We start from the raw sequence: 21055 nt of genomic DNA, 5'->3' as shown, positions 1-21055 counted from the left end.
ACTGTTAACGACAAAGAATCACATGAAATTTTACAAATTACATACCTTTCGTATACATGACTGTTCGCGTATGGATTAAGAATTAAGTCCATTGCACATGGCTCGTCCAATAAGTATATTTCTTCTTTCAATCACTAATAAAAATACAGATGGCGACACTATGGGATACATAACCTGATCTGCAGTCGGTTTCCCGGGTTCACTTATGCGTACATTTTTGTTAGTCATTACTAACGATCCTGGTATCCCGATCTCCGTCTACATCCACTTATGGGTTAGTCTTTGAAAAATATAACAAGCACAACATTTATATTCCGAAATGTATGCATACTTTCATTAGGCATTATAAATGCCATTGTATATGGTCCTGAAACGATAGTCCAATGTTCCTCGACAACTACTGATACGAAGGCAGTGGGTAACACACGTGGAATCATTTCCTGCTCCACTTTTTTAACGAGAAATATTGCTATACTTTTTAACTATTACCAATTGTTATTGCAGATGGTCCAAGCACAATATCCCTATCTCCTCTTGCAACCTCGTATACGAAGACAGAGGGGGACACTCTTAGAGACATTACCTGCTCCACAGTTTGTCACCCAGAATGTGCGTACACTTGGTCGAAGGTCGGCACTACTGGAACGATACGGAACAATGCACTCTTAAATTTAGGTCAGCTATCAAGACAAGAGGCAGGGTCCTACATATGTATAGCTACAAATCCAAGATCGTCCGTTACACAGAATGGGCCCACAGTGGATGTGAAGGTCATATGTGAGTGGAATTTCGTTTAGTTTGGTTGTAATCGAATATAACTTAAAGCAACTTTTTCACTGTAAAGTCTGTGTGCAATCGTATTTGACATGCAGGCGCAATACAATATACACATAAAATTATGTAAGTCAGTTGGAATAAAATACTGGTTGACAAATGTTTCCGGTGTTATTGAAAAATCCGATCTAAGGGTAAGTGTTGATATGTGGGGTTGTATTTATTCAAGGTGCTTGCATATCACAAGAGACCGAAGGACTACCTTAATGTTTCGTTTATTTCATACATATATATTCTTGTTTTAAATAAACTAGCAACTGTTTTCTTTACAAAACATTGAAGCTGTTCCAGCACTTGTTTTGCGTAGTATTGCAGAAAGAAAATTTGTGCAAGCTGACTAGTCTATATCACACTGATCAGAAAAAAAATGTGTAATACGGACATTCTTCCCTGTGCCTATTTTTATATTCAAATAATGCAGTAATTTAGATGAAGATTTATAAAGTATGAAATAAATGGATTTAGTTCATTATATCTGCAAAAAAGCTTGTTTTTCGGTGGTAGTAAGAAGCTAGCGAAGTATTATAACATCCTAAATTATGTATGTTATTGTTTGTAACGGTGAACTCATCATCATGATTACTATTTCAATATAAAGATATTGTTGGCTTTTTTCGTGTGAAAAATAAAAGCAAATGCTCAAAGTGCTCGAAATCAATGCCGATATGATGTCATTAAGCTTAATGATGGCGCAGTTTTCCAATTAAATGACAAAGTACTATAATTTAAACGATAAAAAGCATGAAGATGGTTTGTAATAGAGTATGATTGAAATATGTTCCAGCTCGTTAGCTTCTTAAAGGTTGAAGCGAAGAAACATTTATCTTGAAAGTATCAAATAGCTTATACGTAAAAGAACAAAAAATATTCCATATATTTATGCGCTTAGATAATATAAATGTATAGGTATTCTACTTTATTTAAGACTAGTTCTCGTATTATTTTTTTATTTAATAAATGGGTAACTTCATGCATGGAGTTGCTTACGTGACGTTATTTAACACAAAGTATTGTATTCCTGCAATTATGTTTTGTTTCCAGTCGGCCCGAATACGGCGTTAATAAACCCATCTAATATGAACTACACGATAAACGAGAATCAGCCCATCATCACGATAGTTTGTAGTGCCACCTGCTATCCAACCTGCACATTTAGTTGGAAAGAGACGACACCCACCCTTTCCTCCGCGTCTGACAATCACAACCTAGCACTTAGTGAGGTAACGAGGGAAGAGGCAGGAACCTACCAGTGTGAGGCAACAAATCCTACATCTAGTTATAGTGCAGTGTACTGCTGAATGTCAACGTGAGGTGTAAGTTTTTACATTTAGTAACATAAGAAAAATGTTAGATATTTGCCGAACGCCTAATACTGAGTAGTTCAAGCATCGTTTCGAAACAAAATAACAGATACATATCAACTAAGTTCTTGACATTAACCTAAAAATAAGTTTTTGTATCTTTTATTTTATCACACATTTGGTATTAAGATTGTTCCATGGTCCTTATATAATCTGGTAACGGCGAGGACTCGGGATATACTTTTCCGGCAATGTGGCGGTAGGAGGAAATGGAAACACAATGAATGGACAAGTTTGCTGAATAAACCTTATAACAATCAGATCAAAAGGAATATGTGTTCGATGTACATGTAGTTTGCTTTAGATATAAAACTCGTATCACTCCATGTTTAGGCTACCTAAGAAATGTATTGATTTTATACTGTCACACTATTTTAAACATTAGCTTACATACTATTTAATATCATTATAAGATACAATTAACATATAAATATTTCTTTACCGAAAGTCAATACTGTGTAAGCATAACTTATACTAACTGTCATAATCAGATGGACCAGATACAGCTGCATTGAGCGTAATTTCAAAGTACACAGTGACAGAAGGCGACACTCTCCTGAACGTTACCTGCTCATCTCACTGCTGGCCTGGATGTTCCTACACCTGGAGAAATGTGACAAACAACGCTATCATGTCTCGGAATAGAAGTCTGATGTTTGGTCCTATCGACCGCTACATGACAGACACATACAGATGTGATGTTGCCAATATCTACACGCCCTACACTAAAACAGCTAGAAGTGAATTTCAGCTTCTTGCACAATGTAAGGTCCATTACTGAATGTGTTGACTTGGTTCTTTTCTTGTAATAATGTTAGGCTTAAAATAATCAAAACAACACAATTATTCACAACTGTAAGGAGATAATTCACGTCATGGATCAAAGATTTAAGTCTGATATAAATGTATAATCGACAACATTTTACCTTTGTTGTTGTTCCTTTATTATTTCTGCAAACATGACATATATGGTCGTAACGTATGATAATGCACGTATGACTTTTTGGTGTACAGGAAATCACTGAAAGGTCCCTCAGTCTTGTACATATGCGTATATAACACTTTAGTTAAATGTGTTTTTAACTCGAGCGTTGCTGCAACATATTGCTCATGCAGTAATGTTTTCCAGCCATTTACATAAACTCAAATAAATTTTACAAGGGGTGGTTATATTTGTTCATGTAGGATCATTTATTCAAAATGGTTTTGTAATACGACAACCAATACCGTTGATTATTTACGTTGATATACGTCTATCACTTTGTATACCTCTGAACAATAACCTGCATACTGTAAAGTAAACACCTATATTTGAGTACTTATAACGATATTGACATGTTTTTTTTTAATGTTAACAGATGCGCCTGACGTATCTATCGTTCAATCAACGTTAACATTGACGGAAGGTTCAACGCTGATCCTCACTTGTTCAGCCAATGGTTATCCATCCCAATATACAATTACTGGCTTTAAACAGACAGTCGGGACAATTACGATTCCAAACGACAACACGGAAGCGGCAGGCGTCCGGGATAATATTTCTGTGAGGATTCCTTACAATATATTGCAGGACACGGGGCTGTATACATGCATGGTGCATAATAATGTCAAGGACATCGATGGGAATTTGTTACAGACTGATTCGACACAGATAGATGTTAAAGGTTTGGCGTATTCTTTTTAAAGTTTAATCCCATCATCGAGCAAATATATTCTGAATTACCGCCCGAAATATAAAAAAATAACATTGTTGATATAACATGGCTATTTAAAGTAATGAAATATATGTTCGACACATAGCCGACAAAACCAAGTACATTATATAACATTGTAACAAATGGATATGCTCAAGAAACGCCTTATTTTATAGTGAACATGCCTACTTATTGTTGGATAGATAAATAATAAATCCATTAATAAACTGATTCGATATACACAAAAAAACAACACAAAAACTACCTTTAAGCAAATTAAACATTTCCACCAATGGTCGTTAACATGCTGATTATCGCGGCGTTGTACTTCCACTTCTGTCCATATTCCCATTAAACATTTGAGGGATATGAGTCAAACAACCCATTAAACATATCACAGATATCATAAAATTCATCTCTACTTACAACGGTAGCCAGTTTACTGCACTTGTTTATCTTACGTCACGATTAATTAGGTTTTATTCCAAAATTGGATGCAATGATATAACATTCTTGCTTTAACAATATTGTTAAAAAACATAGATAAGTGAAAAATTGATACAAATACAAAAGTTTTTAACATTGTACTTTAGAAACACAAAACGTTGTTGGTTTACATTAACTTTTATATTCAATATATATCAATTAGAATATGTAGCATTATGTGTACACTGCAAACAATAAATGCTCCAGAGAAATAACTGTGTCATCGGCATACAGCATTCTCATTCATCAGAGGTATATTATGATAAATCTTACCTCTGATTTAATCGCTGCAAAATCGAGTGCAAAACTAGAAAAAGATAATTTCCATGATATCATCGTCGACCAATCAAACCGCTCGTTACATTAAGCAGCACTGACCAACGATACGCCTTTTGCCGCTTATTTTTTTTTAATTGATTTTGTAAAGTAAAGCACTTTGCTTTATATGTATATGAGGTTGTTCTTAATATTAAGTATATTTTTTAGCGTTTAAACATTAACACACAGTGCCGTTAGGTTTTTAATTTCATAATGCATAAATATTTTATGAAGAAATGATTTAAATACCACAGGTCATTAATAAAATATTGAAATAAAGCTACGCAAACATAATAATAAGCTGCACATATTCGACAATTATATATATGATTTACAATACCAACATTTTGTATGTCAATTTGATTTAACCTTTATCGGGACTCCACTGTGGGAGGTGTGTTAGTCATTAAAGTGGCATGTGCATTAATCAAATGATGCTCACAATTCATATATAAATGATGATAACATCCGGCCCATGGGGCTTAAAATAATGTCAACATTTCTCTTAAGCAAATGGTTCTTAGTGCAGGCTGTTTTAACATGTGTGTACTATTAATAATAAAAGTAATCATAATAATTTCCAAAAAAAAACGAACAATTAACGTGTTTATCTAACTTTCTTCAGTTAAATGAGGATACTTGGTCGTTTATACAATGTTGAAAATTATAAATGTTGAATACAAAATTTAATGACACGAGGCATAATGATACAAGCGTAAATGTTATGCATATAGTGTACTTCTTCTTAGAGCATAAACTTTCACAGTGTACTTCGCTAACTGCCTTATTTTGTCATTTATTAGAAACGCTATTTTTTCAACGTCAGTAAGATTAGTGAGATGATCTTCAGAAAACTCAAGACCAAAGCACAAGATTCTTGTATTAGTATACAATGCACATTTTAATACAAAATGACACTCATTCTCAACCTCTTTGGCATTGCATAGCCTACCAAGTCTTGCATCCAAAGGTTCGCCTAAATACCACCCAGCTTCTATTCTCTAAGATAATATACCAGTGCGTAATTGGGCCAGTTAGCTTTCGTAGCTTTCGTATTTAAAGTATCGCTTGAATACCTCATACGTTCTTAATTTCGGCATAGATTCCTCTGTTGACCAAATGTTTATATAATGGTTCCGCACAGCATATTGCACATCGGAGTGATCAACAGATGATTTGTTATTTAATCTCTATTAGCACTATGTATGTCATGATCTCCTTAACCTCGCTTGACCAATTACAAGCACAAATGTTATAGTCCATTTCAAACACATGGGCGCACAGTCTCTTTCGGTTTATGACAAGAGCCGGTTTCAGAGGCATACCATGTTATTACATCGGTGGTAAAGGGTTTGGATCCATGCTGTGTCGCCAGTAAGCGTGGGAAATGGGGCGAGTCTATGTTCATCAAGGGCGTATCTCATTGCACGATTTTGGGCATTGAGGGATGGAACTGGCTGAATCCCCCCCATACTGAGCTACAATAATCCATGACAGGTACAGCACTAGAATTATATAACTTCTCATATGGTTCGAAACCACGGTCTCTCAGGTTATGCACTTATGTTGATTACACTTTCTAGAGCTCTATCGGACCCTTTGGATAAGCTTTCGAATGTGGAATTAAAATCGCCTTTGTCCTGGAAAACAACCCGAAGGTATTTGTTCTTGTTTACTAGTTCAAGTTAACTTTCGCTTATTCGGAATGAGTTGTGTGTTCGCTGTGTGCGAATTGCATGCATTTCGACTTACACGTATATTCAACAACACACCAACGTTTGCCTCAATTGTTGAGGACGACGTCAAGGATGTTTTGCAACTTTTCTTCACTGTCAGCCATTAACACTATATCGTCAGCGTACATGAGAATTGAAAGTTGTCTGTCCCCGATATCTATCCAAAATCTTGAGTCGTTGATTTCCTTAACAAAGACAATAATTGCAAAAAGGGTCGGTGACAACGTACAGTCTTGTTTCACCCCAGTGACACAATCAAACTAGTGCGTTTGAGATTTGTTTAACCGGACAGATAGAAAACCGGCGTTAATGTTTTTACTGAATTATAAAACTTGCTGTCTCTATTGCTAAGTATTACTAGAGCATATCCCTATCAATATAATCAAAACAACGTCGCAAGTTGACGTGCACTGCAAAGGCATTTGTTTGTTCCGTACAACACTTTAAAGCGTGACAACATGAGCTTCACAAGATCTATTGGCCCGGAATCCATTTTGCTCGTACGCAAGGATATTTTATTGTTTGAGATATTTTAATTGTCGTTTGATCAAAAACGCAGTGCACAGCGTACTGATGCATGATAATAAACTAATCCCTTTTTAATTCAATGGTGTCCGTTGTGAGATAGGGATTCCTTCAGAATTGAGAAAATGTGTTGTTGTTTTTCAAATTGTCGAGATTATGCTAGTGTCAACGATTAATTGAAAAATTGCTGTAGCACGGCGATCACTGGCGTGTTTTCCAAAGATCGTACGGTAGAGTGTCTACTACTACTACGCATACTGAACCAGTTTTACTTTCCTATATTATAAAACCAATCTTCTCTAAACATTTATCACCATTTAATGAGTCATTTAGAGATATTGACTGATATTGTTCTCCAATACAACTTTATGAATTTTCGAGCGATTGTAATGGTCATCGTCGAAAATGTTGAAATCCCGGCAATTTTACAAAATTTTAAAGTCCTCTCTCCCTCGCTCATACACTTTTTTTCATCGTTGGTAAAGGGGCCATCTGATCCGTATACTTCTGATGGATTGCGCGAGTCTTTTCGTGGCCCAAGCATTTTATTCCAAAATTCCTGTGGATTTTTGGCCTGAATGGTCTCTTTTTCTAAGGCCATGTCCCTTCTGTATGCACGCTCTGTTCTATAGAGCATCTAATCAAACGTTTTCCGTCTCATAGTCTTTTATTCCATGCACGTTAGGTATTTGTTTTCATTATCTCTTCAAGTTTATTCCAAAGGTTCTGTAGCACGTCATTCCAGATGGTTGAAGTGTGCTTTAACCTTCTTAAAGTTTTATTTTTTTAAGTGACAAACGGTGTTATCTTATCAATTCGACAATCAAAACTTAACCGAGCTTTTTATACATACAGTCGATATTTTCTTGAGTTTCTCTTGAATTTTCAATTTTGTTTATGAAAAAAGCAACGCCTTTTTCAAATATCCATTGTCCATAAAGTCTAGGGGGATTAGCCGAATAAAAATGAGGGACACATATATAATTCACAACAGCTTCCCATTTTTTCTGGGAAACGACCATTTAACATAAAAATTCAATGAAATCACGGCCGTGCTGATTGACAGTTCTATCCATAGCTTTCCCTTCTTGTATGGAATCACATTCAGATTAGATCGGCTATTGAGCCAATCCGAACAAATAACCATCTGTTCACAGCCCGACTACGCGTATATTTGCGCTAAAGGGTGAGCAAAGAAGTCCTCGATCCTTCATGTGGCAAGTAGCATGAAAATACTATAATTCAGCTCTATTAAATCCAAACCACGAGTTTCCTTCAAATTCGATCATATTTTTCACAAACATAGTTAAAATCAGCCTCAAATGAGTTCTATAGTACAACACGAACATTTTCGTTTTCTTTTGTCCATCCACAAAAGTTTATATGTACAATATTAATCGTCAATTCAATGGGACGGATGGCCTCTTATTTACGATCACATGGGGCAGCAAGCTGTCGGTTAGGACGAGCTAGGATCCGTCCATTTGCGTCAACCAGGTAATCGGCACCTTGTGTGAGCTGGCGAAGAATGGCCATTGCGTGAAAGTCTATCAATAGTTCTGCGTGAGGTTTGGTGCTCTGGTTTTGTAAGGAAACATATGCGGAAATTCTCACGGTCTTTTCATTTTTAATTTCATATCTTAGAACCAGCACCTTTTCCTAAATATCGTTTAATCTGAATTTCATTGGGCCGGGTATCTAGGATCATGCGTGAGAAGTGCACCGTTCCGTTTATTGTCACACGGGTTCGAACTTCTTCGCCCAACGCGTGTATTAGGTTGTTAGCCGTTTCAAGAAGATCCTCGCCGTCAAGTTTCTGAATCCCAGTCGCAATGATGCAGAGGTAGTTTTGGCAGTCTACCGTGTGCCTCACAGAATTTCGGTCACCCGCAACTTGTTCTCCATATTCAACAGCTCCTAGGCGTTCTTTAGTGTCACTCATTGAGAATTTAACTCATCAATGCGGCTTCACTTCTTGCCAATATTAAGCGAAATCTCGTTTCTGAATGATTTTAATTCCGTGTCAATACTCTTCATCATTGAATTCCTTAAACTGTCTAGTTTTCATTTCTGTCATGACAGACAGCACTTTATCATCTTATCGCCATGTTTCTTCCGCTCTGTGCGATGATACAGTCGCCTCTGTGCTGATCCTCGCTGTATAGAACACCGTTAGCGTCGTTAATGACCTCGCTTACACTCAGATTAAAGTATGTTTCGCTGTTTTCTATATTTCCTCGCCGCCCTTGCTGAATGGTTAATCCTTCGTCGCTCGAATGCTGGGTATTTTTTTCTTTACGCGTATACGTTCTCTTTGAAGATATGAAGGCTTATTATACATTTAATCGTTAGTTATAATGACGGTTGTCCAATGAATCAAATGACTGAAGTAGTGAACTTCGAGTGAACACTTTTTAAGGCCATTAAGCGTGAAGAAATATTGCCATTAAAGGTGTGAATTTCAAAAAGACTTATTTCGTACTCCACCAATGATCTACTTCAATATAGATCAATGTAAATGAATTCATAGGTAAATCAAAGTCATTAAAGTCTCAAACACATACCGATCAGAAACCTAAGTATCCATTTGTCACTTCACTATTCACAAATCATGATTATTATGTTTATTTATCTAGAAAACACAAATATAATTCACAAGGGAAAACATTGCACTGCACTTCACATACCGAAACCGGAAACCCTCTATTGTGTGGGGGGGATATTATACGAGTAGTCTTCGGGGTTGAGCTTTTGAGAGTGGTACATTGACGTTGACACAATTAATCATTCACAATCACTTAGGATTATCAAATACATATATTTATGAAATATTTGGAGGTGCAGTAAACCAATACTACGCATTCCAATGCACCAGTTCAATTAAGATTGACATAACGTTTTTAACGGAAAAGTGTATTTGAAACTACGAATTACGAACTTTCAGTTTCACTGGATCTTAATTAATCAGATAGTTTGAAATACATGTATATATGATATCGAACAACATATGTATGCGTCTCGTATCGAAGGTTTTCAGATACACCTGAAAAGAGACAAAAATGTAAATATCACAAGAACATTAAAAAATCGAATTAAATAAGACATATATACTATCAGTATCACAGAAACTGGGAAGATTTATTATAAATAAATGAGCTACGCCGGTTTAAATATGTTTTTTTTCTATATGGGTTTCGTATGAGGCAATCTATTGGATAATTACTGGTACGTCAAAGTTTCGTCATCGTCGCCATATTGGAATTTTAAGGATTGTGCTGTTCTTCCATGTTTCTTGTTTGTAATTGTTTGTGTGTTCTATTTCATTAGCGTTTACCTTGTGCCATAAAACCGGGTTTTTGTTTAAAACTTTTGCTACTGAGCTTGTTTCTGTAGTTTTAACATAAGTTTTGAAGATGCAAGTACAAAATATGCGGTGAACGTTTCATTTCATTCCATACAGTCATGCTGAGATAAGAAAAAAAGCTTTTTAAAATTAGTTCGCGGTATTTTCTTAAAACATAATTTATGTTTGAAGCAGATCGAAGTGAATATGTATACAATGTTTGTTTTTTTTTATTATGAAAAGGTAAGATTTTTTTTAACGTAATTGTTTGACAAAAAGTGTTTGTCAATTCATTAGTTAAAAGTTAATAACGTTCGAGTGTTTAAAGTGGTACAAAGGGGTGTTTTTCTTTCTTGTATCAAAAAATTGGAGCATGACAAAATATAATGAAATTTATCGGATAAATCACTTAACAATAAATACAAATATATTTGTGTATATTTCTGTTTGACTTGATACTGATTGTTTGATGTGCTGATTTTTGTCGTCTCGAACAGTAAAGTCGTATCATTATTTAAAATAGAGAGAAGGCTTTCTTTTTTTATCTGCCATTTTTATCCTGACAGTGTTTCGAATCGATACAACAAATGATAAAAAAATGCAGATAAAAGCTCTCTCGTCATTTTAAATAAGGTGCCTAAGAAAGTAAAGTGTTTTTCTTTGGTCTAGATTTCATTTCATTGCAGTATGTATTAAGAACATTCGATGTTATCAGTTATGCCACTTTTCTGATATATAATACATTACGATAACTGTTCAGGTATATTGTGTAGCATACTACAAGATGAAACCGGACCGATACATATGTGCTTTCTTTTATAAATAAAGCAAAAGCAGTCAATAATGAAACAATAGGGCATTTCTAACCATTGTTGTTATTTATTCCATGGATATAAATTAAGAACCAAAAAGGTTGATTTTTAATCCACGATTTGTGTCCCCCGAGTCTTTTACAACTAACGATGCTCATCTAAGCTCCAGCAATTATGCAAACGTATGTACATTAAAAACTGTAACAACAAGAAATAATGGTCGTAATATTAAATATTTAGAACGTCATTCTATCTAAAACATTTTAAATTATACTGATTATGACAGAATCAAGAAGGAAATAAGCTCACGCTACCTATGATTGGTGTACATGAGGACGTGAAAGTGTCATGTACATGTATGTTGAAATTGTTAGGTGAATGAAATAGCTAGATTTCATAAAGATTATTTTACATAACAACACTAGATGTCATGAGATTGGGTCTTTGCTTTGGGGATAATTCAAAAGGTGTAAATATTGTTTTAACACAGAATTCAAATATTTTGGTTAGCCAAAGGTTGTTATTGACATGTTAAACTGTCCCGTGGCGTCCTGCGATCCAAAACCTGGTCGAACAAAATAAGTCGTATATCATGGAAGAGCAGACAGATGGTCTATTTTATTATCATCTTGTTTATTCACAATCGCCGACGATGCTCGAAAAATACAGATTAGATGCGAAGTGCAAAATTAGAAAATATTAACTTTCAAGTTTTCAACTTTGTTCTTTAATTTTTTTAGATCCACTTTATGCGGACAACAAAAGCAAAACTATACACAATGAAATATTTAAATCATGTGATCCAGTAGCAAACGGCTATATATAAGAAGTAAAAAAGAAAAGCTAGTGCATATATTAGCAAGAAATATTTGTAATATTAATTTGAAAATGGATTTGCATCAAATAGTTGTTCTAACATAATTATTTTTCCAATATGCATCTAGTACATAAAGTGTAATGTTCCTTATCCGTGTTTGTAGATAGATTGGAAAATATATGTGGACAATACATGAAGCATTCTAACATCTATTCAAGATAAATAACATACATAAGATATAATACTAGTGGTAACGTCAACTAGCTTCCCTGGTTAATAATGATTACTATGTGAAAACTGCGATTCAACTACAATGAAACAAAACGTTTATTAATATATGACAGTGTAAAGGTGTTTTGTTGTATGTGTTTGAGTTTTTAACAATACGACAATAAACGGAAGATCAAAAAGGCTATTTGTATCAAATTTTTAACATTGGTGCTACAATTTCGTTATCTACCGAAGCAACTTTTCCGTTAAACTGTTATATTATGACAATAAATACGTGCGAATAGTGTTCCTTGGTTTCACTATTAAAGGAATCTTTTAATTTGTATTATTATGTCTGTTGTTATAATATATAATTACGTTTTTAAGTCTATCATTTACAAAGTTATTGCATGTAAGCAAATAATGAATCCCTTTACATGTAGATTTGCATTGAGTACATTTTCATTCGCCGATGTGGGTATTATTCCATCATCCTATGTCGATCGGCATCCTCTGATTTCTGTTTATAAAAGACTAAAACCTGAAGATAGATGTGTCAACAAGTCTTTTATTTAACTTTTTCTGAATAATTTTACAAATTTTAGAAATTTTTACACCTTATATTGCACTTTTCAGATTTCCATCAATTAACTTGATTCGTTTTTGGAAGGTTCCTCATAGCCTCTTATGTATCTGAACAGTTGTAATGGAAATGCAGCTGAATACATAAAATAAAGATAGTGGCTAATAACATTTGTTTACCTTGATGTTTGGACATAGCTTTGCCACAATCTGCAGAATGTCTTTACTTAATGCATCTATATGACGCTTGAACAAGATTGTGAAAGCATATGAAATCGCACTCGCAGTCAAATACCAAAATACCTCATCTATGGCTACATATGAATTGGAACTGTCAACAGTTCATTCTGGTAGCCCTAGATCGTCATACATATCATCATCAGAAGTAAAAATAGTCTGTGTTTAATACGTTGTACCATCTTGGAAAACAGTTCACAATTGTAAAAATAATCATAGAAGCTATTTGTGTTCGAATTTTAAACATTGCACTCTTGATGACCACATTTCTACCAAAAAAAGTTGTTGTTTTTTCAATGGGCGGAAATGGTTCAGAATACCACTTGTAAGTTCAACTGCTTAATGTCTTGATATCTGTAAAGTCTGGCCCAAGAATTCGTCATAGAATCTCTGAATAAGCTAGGCAAAATGAGACAAAAATGTGAAAACTGTGGTGAATTAAACTGATTCCGACAGATTGGCAGTCGAACGCTTTACCAGTCAAGTTATTGCACCTATAGTCTATAGCGGTTTTATTGAAGTATAAATCAATTTTACGGCTCAAAAGCCCAACGGAGTTTACCGAGCGCGTTAAATTTTACCGGTTCCGATTTAATCAAATACTGTTACTGAAAATAACATTGAAATGATATCTACATTTACACATATACAAATACACACCATCTAGATAAAACTAGTAATATAATACATAAAGAACAGTTAACGTATTCAAGTATTTTACCTATTTAAACTTCATGTAGCGTTCAGAGATTTTCACTTGCAAAGTATTAAAAACAAAAACAAAAACATATTTATACGTATATTTCAGGAATGAAGTTCTACTTTTTAGCTTAATCGCCCATCTTTTGATCACCTGATATATCTGTGAATCGATTGTAGTGTTCCGTCAATGTAATAACTCTTTCAAACCGATACTATCGTTATTTTTTTGTTTAATTCCACAATTGCCCCTTAAATATCACGCAAATGCGATAAGGTTGGTTTTGCCAGAGCGTAGGTCATATTGTAAACAACCTTAAACTTAATGCGTGTTTTAGAGCACTTGTCTATTTTATCAAAATTATTGTAAAGTAGGCAGCAACCGAATACGTGTGTCTGGGACAGTTTACAACATTAAACATCACATCACTATTTAACACACGTTTTCGTTTTAGTTAAACCACGTATATTTCTTGCCGAGGATCGTTTCGCAGGACCAACAGGAGGACAGGTCAGCATCTCGATACCGATATATAGCAATCCAGTGTTCACTAATTATGGTGTTCAACGATATGATGGCTTCAACTTAATTGAAGATAGCAAATACAAATTCACAGAAAACGATGCTTCAATCCAAACGCAGTTTTATGGAAGATATGTTACTCTCAACGGACGTGTATTGCAAATGACTATTCAAAACCTAACTGAAGTTGATTTTGGAGAATACACGTTTTGGATAAGTAACGAAATTGGGAGCACGTCTGCTTCTGTAACACTGAGTGCAAGAAGTAAGTCATTTGCCTTATAGTTTAATTGAGTTAAACTTGAATGTAACACTATATATTGTTTTAGTAACCTGAGCAAGACTAGTTTTAGTCAAAGCTACCTTCCATCACAGGTATACCTTCACTACCAACCCAGTTAAATGTTGCTGTTCTGGAAAAAGTGCCAGTCTTTGTATGGAATGAAGGATTTAATGGAGGCTATGTACAAACGTTTTTGCTACAAACATCGTCAACATCGCATGAACATCTCTGGACCAATCGAACTTCGATTTTAGAAACTGATAACGTCTACATCAGTAGTACAGGTTTTTATCGAGTTAATATAACAGGATTAGAAGTTGGACATTTCGTGGCCAGACTCATTGCATACAACGAACTCGGTAATGCGGATCCGGTCAGTTTTCAACCATTCGAGATCATAAAAATATCGGCTAAAGGTAAACATTTGTTTTTATTTTTGTTTGTTTGATATTCGCTTGTTGATTTCGTCGTTTATCTCGCTTGATGACGTCGGCATACGTTTATACATTCTAACCGACCAGAACAGAATTTTCACCGTGCTCCTATCTAAACTAGGCTTCGTTTTCGACCACTCTTAAACTTTAAAAAATATGATTTAGCTCTAAAAACACTTGTAACCCTAATGTGAAGGCACACGTGAATGTTATGTTGTATTCTGACCGGATGAAATCCACAAGCGCTCTGATGCACAGTTATATATATACACGTAAATATACTGAAAATAAATATGTTTCCAGCATTGCACACCTCTTTGCCTCTCAATAAAATCACACGTACTTGTTCTACCCCAAAACCGGTCTCAAGAGTGGACCATTGCAGCTTAAATCTGTTTAACAATTGGTATACATATTGTGAAACAGTTTTAAGCGTTTTAGCTATAGTATGAAAAATAGTTTGGTTTTAGTGGGGTGCAAACTAACACCGGCAAAGTAAAGAAAAAATACCTAAGCCACAAGGCCACCAGGACTTTTGTGGTAGATAAGAAGTGGTAGATATTTTTACCTCTTAACAATACATTGATATTATCAAATGATAATGTCTATCAACAAATCACACAACAACAAAGCTGGCGTTAAGTGATTATTAGCGTTGTTAACACTTGATGAAAATTTTGACTTTCAAAGACGAAATTCTAGCAATAATCCACATTTGCTGTATGGATCATGTTTTGGGAATCTTAGTTTTATCACTCCTAAAGATTTGACATATTTTATTTCGTCATTAACGTCAAGAGCATTTTACAAATACATGAGCGAGTACGAACTTCATAAAATTATTGATGCCATGATTAAAAAGTAAACTATTTATGATTGGAAAGCGTACAGTGTTAAAATGGGAAAGTGATTAAATATCTTATTGTACAATCATAAGAAGTTAACAGGATTTCCAGGAGTTAGAATTCGACGACATCATAAACATCATTTCAACATTATCACGTAGGAAATCCATTATAAAATTGTAATTTTAAGGATTCTTGCCAAAGCGGTAGCCATTTTATTGCACTTATTAGCTAACAACGCGTTACATTTATGTGCCTGAACTAATCAAGATGAAATGCCAGGACTGATATAACTTAGTGTAGGAGAGTTTTTTCGGTTTATATTTGGATATTTTTGACGATAATCGAAGGATAGAATACATAGTATACTAGATTTGTGCTGGATACTATCAAGTTTATAATATATCCGAGTAGTCTCTATATCTACTTAGTCAGCTTGAATATATGTTAAATAAAATACAAAACATACAAACTTTAAATCATATACTAGTATATATTGTAATTTTAACAGTAAATCATGGCACCAAGATGTGACTTTAAAATTTATAAAAGTGCATAATAATAGAAACTCTTTCACGTATTAAAATTTAACATCTGCAATAAATGAAACATAAACGAACAAACAAATAACCAATAAATAAGAATATTTAAACATTTAAACTCTTCATTTTTTTGTAAGGGAAATGGGATTTCTTCTATACAAGACTATTAATGAATATATGTATACACTCATCAAGCTACTTAACACTGTCACACATGTTAACTATATCATGGCACTTAGTGGGGGTTGTTTGCCATATATGGTTGTATGACATGTTTGTCTGCTTCAAAGTTATGATGTTTATTCTTATTTCAGAAAACATTAATCCAAACCATGTTCCGGTTATTGGTGGCGTAGTTGGTGGAAGTCTCGGGGTAGTTGTTGTTGTTGTTGTGATCGTCTTAGTGTTCATTCTGAGACGAAAGTACACATTGAACTGTTCCTTTAACATGTCCCTATCGAAGAAAGAAGGTATACAATTTTTACTCAGTAAATAAAACTAAATTACAAACCAAAATGAACAAGTCATTGTGAATAGCTTCAAAGGTATTCTTTCTTCAAAATATTTAAAGCTATCTTTTGTTTGAATGACATTTAATTTAGGTTTTAGAATTAAAACAATGTTTGATAGATTGAACATGTACTAAACGAGAGAATCATTGTACAAAAACTGTCAGTAGATATTAATAAACTGATGTTTTCAAGTTTCAAAGTTCATTGTCTACATTTAAGTGTCAAACATTGTTTAACTCGTTGCACCAATTCAATGTACATGAAATTAGTTTTATATAGCAGCATCTCAAAATCAGGCATGAGAGTGTAACCCCCACTAAGCTTTTGATACGCCAGACTACGGCCAATATTTGCCGGACTTCCGAATAACTAGTTAAAAACGCCCAATATTACTTATAAAACAAACTGGATTCGAATTTCATATAAACAAATCATCATTGTTGAAGACCCAGTAATAAAAATGTCTTTCATTTACAAATAAATCGTAGACCTGTCACGATGTGATATGCTCATACTTTCGGAAATAAATTACATTCGCATTTTACTCACGCGATATTTATATAGTTTATACATTATATTGTCATTATTTGTTGATAAATATAGTCTATTATACGAACTTGTCGGCGCTGGATCCAACGTATCGTGGTCGTTCAACGTATGCTTTCAAGAACAGCTAATACATTTCTTGCTTGATCCTGCTTAGAACGCATCCCGAAACCCTATTGCCTGGCATAAAAATATATTATATGTCTAGCAACGGCGCGTGGTAATATCTACAATAAAACATATTTCGGATAACAGTTCCACATTATGCGGTATACCAGATTCCGGTCCCAATATTAGCCACATTCTGGACTATAGTATGGGATGACACCCTCAGATTATTTATTTATGTATGCTTTAGTCGAAAAAAACTAATCCATCTCATAAATAGTACGTAACGAAGTGTCTCCTTTCATTTTCAGATGTAGATTCAAATCAACTTAGGTAAGTTTCTATGCTTGTGTAGATAAGATATTTTAACCCAACGTGTTAACAGGCGGTACATCTCGGCCGTTATAGATAACAAGCCATGCCGCCACAGTCACTTCAGAGTTATGGACCACGATTTTCCCTAATTACACATCTTTTAAATTATCCGCGCTGTTATTCGATTAACTGTTGTCCGGCCATCAACAGACTTGGAATGTATATATGTTATTAGAAAAAAGCTTCGATACATTTAGATTTGCCAAAATCACTTCAGAGAAGTATCCGTTCATTGTTTTATTAACACAACCGTCATGTTGTCCAAACTCGGTACAGGATTTCTAAAATTATGGATAATCCGGAGATCAGTATTGAGAGCTTTGTAAATTCAGCCTATTTCACAGTTGTAAAGATTAATATTTGCTCGTAAAGTTTAATAATTATTTTGATTAGTATTAGTAGGAAATACCTTGAAATGTAAGTGACTGAAATCAATTTCAAAGGGATACGTCTTAGACCCTTTACGCTGGGCATGAATCTCTGATTCTCAAACTAGCCCGGCTTTATCTCAGGATTGAAAATGACCAGCTATTAAAACACCTAACATTGTCTCGGAAAAAATGACAACAAGCCGGGAAATCCAAGTATTTCAAGAATCATGGTCCTTGAAGTGACGAAAAATAAAGAATTGAGAGTGTTTGCTTCCAAACTTTGGCAAAATTGTAATGACTCATAAATAAATACCAAACATTGAAACCAAGTAGTAGAAAATTGAAAAATGAAGACTGTCTAGGGGCACAAGGCAATAGCATAGACGACAATGAACTATATACACATATATATATAACATCACATACACAAATACAAACACTACAAACAAACCATGTCCTCACCAAAATTGTTTTACCGTTAACTGATGGGATAACCACATTCGAACGATCAGTGAAAGAGTTCACTGGAACACGAGTCAACAGGCGGCGTAAACTAGTTAGCATGGCACACTTGTGATGTTTTATTTTGATAAAATTAACGTGAACGTCCAAATAAAACCAGATTGATGGCCATTGAATAAACATTAATATAAAAAATAAACAATCACTAACCTTTGTTAACAAGTGTATGGCAAAACTAGAAGAAAATGCCCAATCACTGCAGTGTTTTGACCCTTGAATTGTAAAAAACAACACCATTTATTGACGGTGTCTGAATTTAAATTTGCCTAATGTATTTCGCTTACCACAGGACTTGGTGTCATTCAATTACGACGGAAGATTTTTTTTGACAGTTGGTGCACTTGATCTGCGATACAGAACATACTGACAATCGTTTTAATTTGATAATTATGTATCATACTGTTACAAATTTACGAAAACAATAACTTGTATACGTAGAAAAGTGGTTACTTATCAGTCGTTTTGATAACATGTATTTGACCAATTTTGTAAATTGCGTCCCGATTTAAATAAATTTATTTCAATTATCTTGCAACGGCATTTACAAATAAAACAATAAAAGACCTTGAAGGATGTAAGCTTGTGTATACTAGAAATTTATTTTCCAGAAATAATGCTGACAATGCAGGTTATAACGCTGCAGAAACATACGAAGTTGTGTCAACGATGAAAGAGACGCCAAACTACGATGTTTTAAGTAGGTAAACATTTTCATGTAATGCAACGGCAAGGTTTGGTTTTGTGTCTCTTTTATCCTCTTTGTATGTAATATTTTCGTTTCGGTGATCCTTGTTTGTAAAATTTCAGAAGGGCGGGGAGCTCCTCAACATAACCCCTTAATATACTTTAACAAGGTTTGACAAAGCACGTGCTATTCCAAAAGAGGGTTTTGACTGGTTTCCACTGTTTTAAGAGGAATTATCAAATTCATACCAAAAGGAAGACGTTAAATGTATATGGGAGTCGTCACGGTCAAAGCCGAGATCGCTATTATCAAAACTAGGAAATAAATTTCAACGTTAGTAATGTAAAGTGATAATGCTATGTATGTAGCAAGAGCATGTTATGATGTGTCATTGAATATCAAATGAATTTATAAAAGTAAAGGTCATTTTTCTAAACAATACGTAAAGAGAAGCTCGCAGAGTATCATAATTTGAGGGAAAAAAGAAGTATCGTAATGAAACCTTGAACTTGACGAACAAAAGCCAAAGCAAAATTTTTGATTACGTTCTTGGATTGTAGGATCACGCACATGGGAATTGTTACCGAATATTGCTGCTGGTTTCGTTAACTTGCGAAGGCTTACATCTTGATAGTTTTAAATTATTAAGCTTATTCATGTTTTATTAGAATATGAACAGGAACATTTAAATTTGAATTACAGTGTTTATTTTGTTTTGCTTTCAGATGTTGGAAACGAAAGGTAAGAAATTTTCACCAAAACAGTATAAGACTATAAGTAAAACAATCAAAAATGGAACATTGGCTAAATAAGAACTGAAGTAGTTATTTATAGCTAACTTAATCCTATTTTAAAAATCCTATCTATATTATTCGAGTTAATTGTCATGCAATATACGTTTCGAAATTTCTTTCAGACCCGACAATACGCATTTGTACACGCCGCTGGATGAATCCAATTCCAAATCCCATATTTACTACGAGAATGTTAAGAAAGGTAATAATAATGTATACTAGTTTATATATACTTCAAAGGAAATATCTTGCTCTATTAAGAATTATCATGACACACCTACGTACACTACATTCTAAAAGCGACATCCCATGAAAGCATAAACTTTAGCATACTCTGGAAAATGGTGATGTCAGTTTGTTTGAAACTAGCCATTTGTTTTAAGTTACAATACAGTGTAATAACTTATACGTTTACGACTATTAAATTTGTTATAGTGCATGCATACGACACTGTATGATCATTGCATAAAAACAACAACATTACATTATCTAATTAGAATTGACATTTTTTACTTAGCTGTTTGAACACTCTAATAAATACATACACCATGACTTAATCACGTTTAAAATCATTTGGAATTAAAATATAAGCAATTTGTCGTTTTTAAATGAAAACACAAAAAAAAGTCTAAGCCCAATATTTCTGTTTGCAGAGGACCCTATGTACACCAACACGGTGCTGAAGAACCCAGTGCAGACAGTGTTTTGAAGTGTTAAAAAATGGAGCTCATACGAGATATTATATTTTTACAATTTAAATATTATTATATTGTTATTGCGATTTATCTAAATTTCCCAGTTATATTCTGAAAATTGTTGAAATGTGAAAAAAGTGAACAGGTACTAAAATTTATATTTTAC

The 21055-nt window shown here is 34.2% G+C and overlaps 1 protein-coding gene across 1 annotated transcript; it reads left to right on the top strand.

Moving 5' to 3' along the window:
- The first annotated feature begins 270 nt into the window (after window positions 1-270).
- On the top strand, window positions 271-20903 carry LOC128235789 (hemicentin-2-like). Its single transcript, XM_052950585.1, has 13 exons — window positions 271-274; window positions 505-777; window positions 1876-2085; window positions 2687-2959; window positions 3554-3859; window positions 14110-14442; window positions 14553-14876; window positions 16596-16751; window positions 17759-17780; window positions 19324-19412; window positions 20126-20141; window positions 20317-20396; window positions 20848-20903. The coding sequence occupies exons 1-13, from the start codon at window positions 271-273 to the stop codon at window positions 20901-20903; spliced, it is 2142 nt and encodes a 713-aa protein (XP_052806545.1).
- The last annotated feature ends 152 nt before the right edge of the window (window positions 20904-21055 follow it).

The sequence above is a fragment of the Mya arenaria genome, chromosome 5 (genome assembly GCF_026914265.1).
Source record: "Mya arenaria isolate MELC-2E11 chromosome 5, ASM2691426v1".
NCBI classification, from domain to species: Eukaryota; Metazoa; Mollusca; class Bivalvia; order Myida; family Myidae; genus Mya; species Mya arenaria.
The sequence above is the reverse complement of the archived record's forward strand: the minus strand, read 5'-3'. Positions and strand labels throughout refer to the sequence as shown.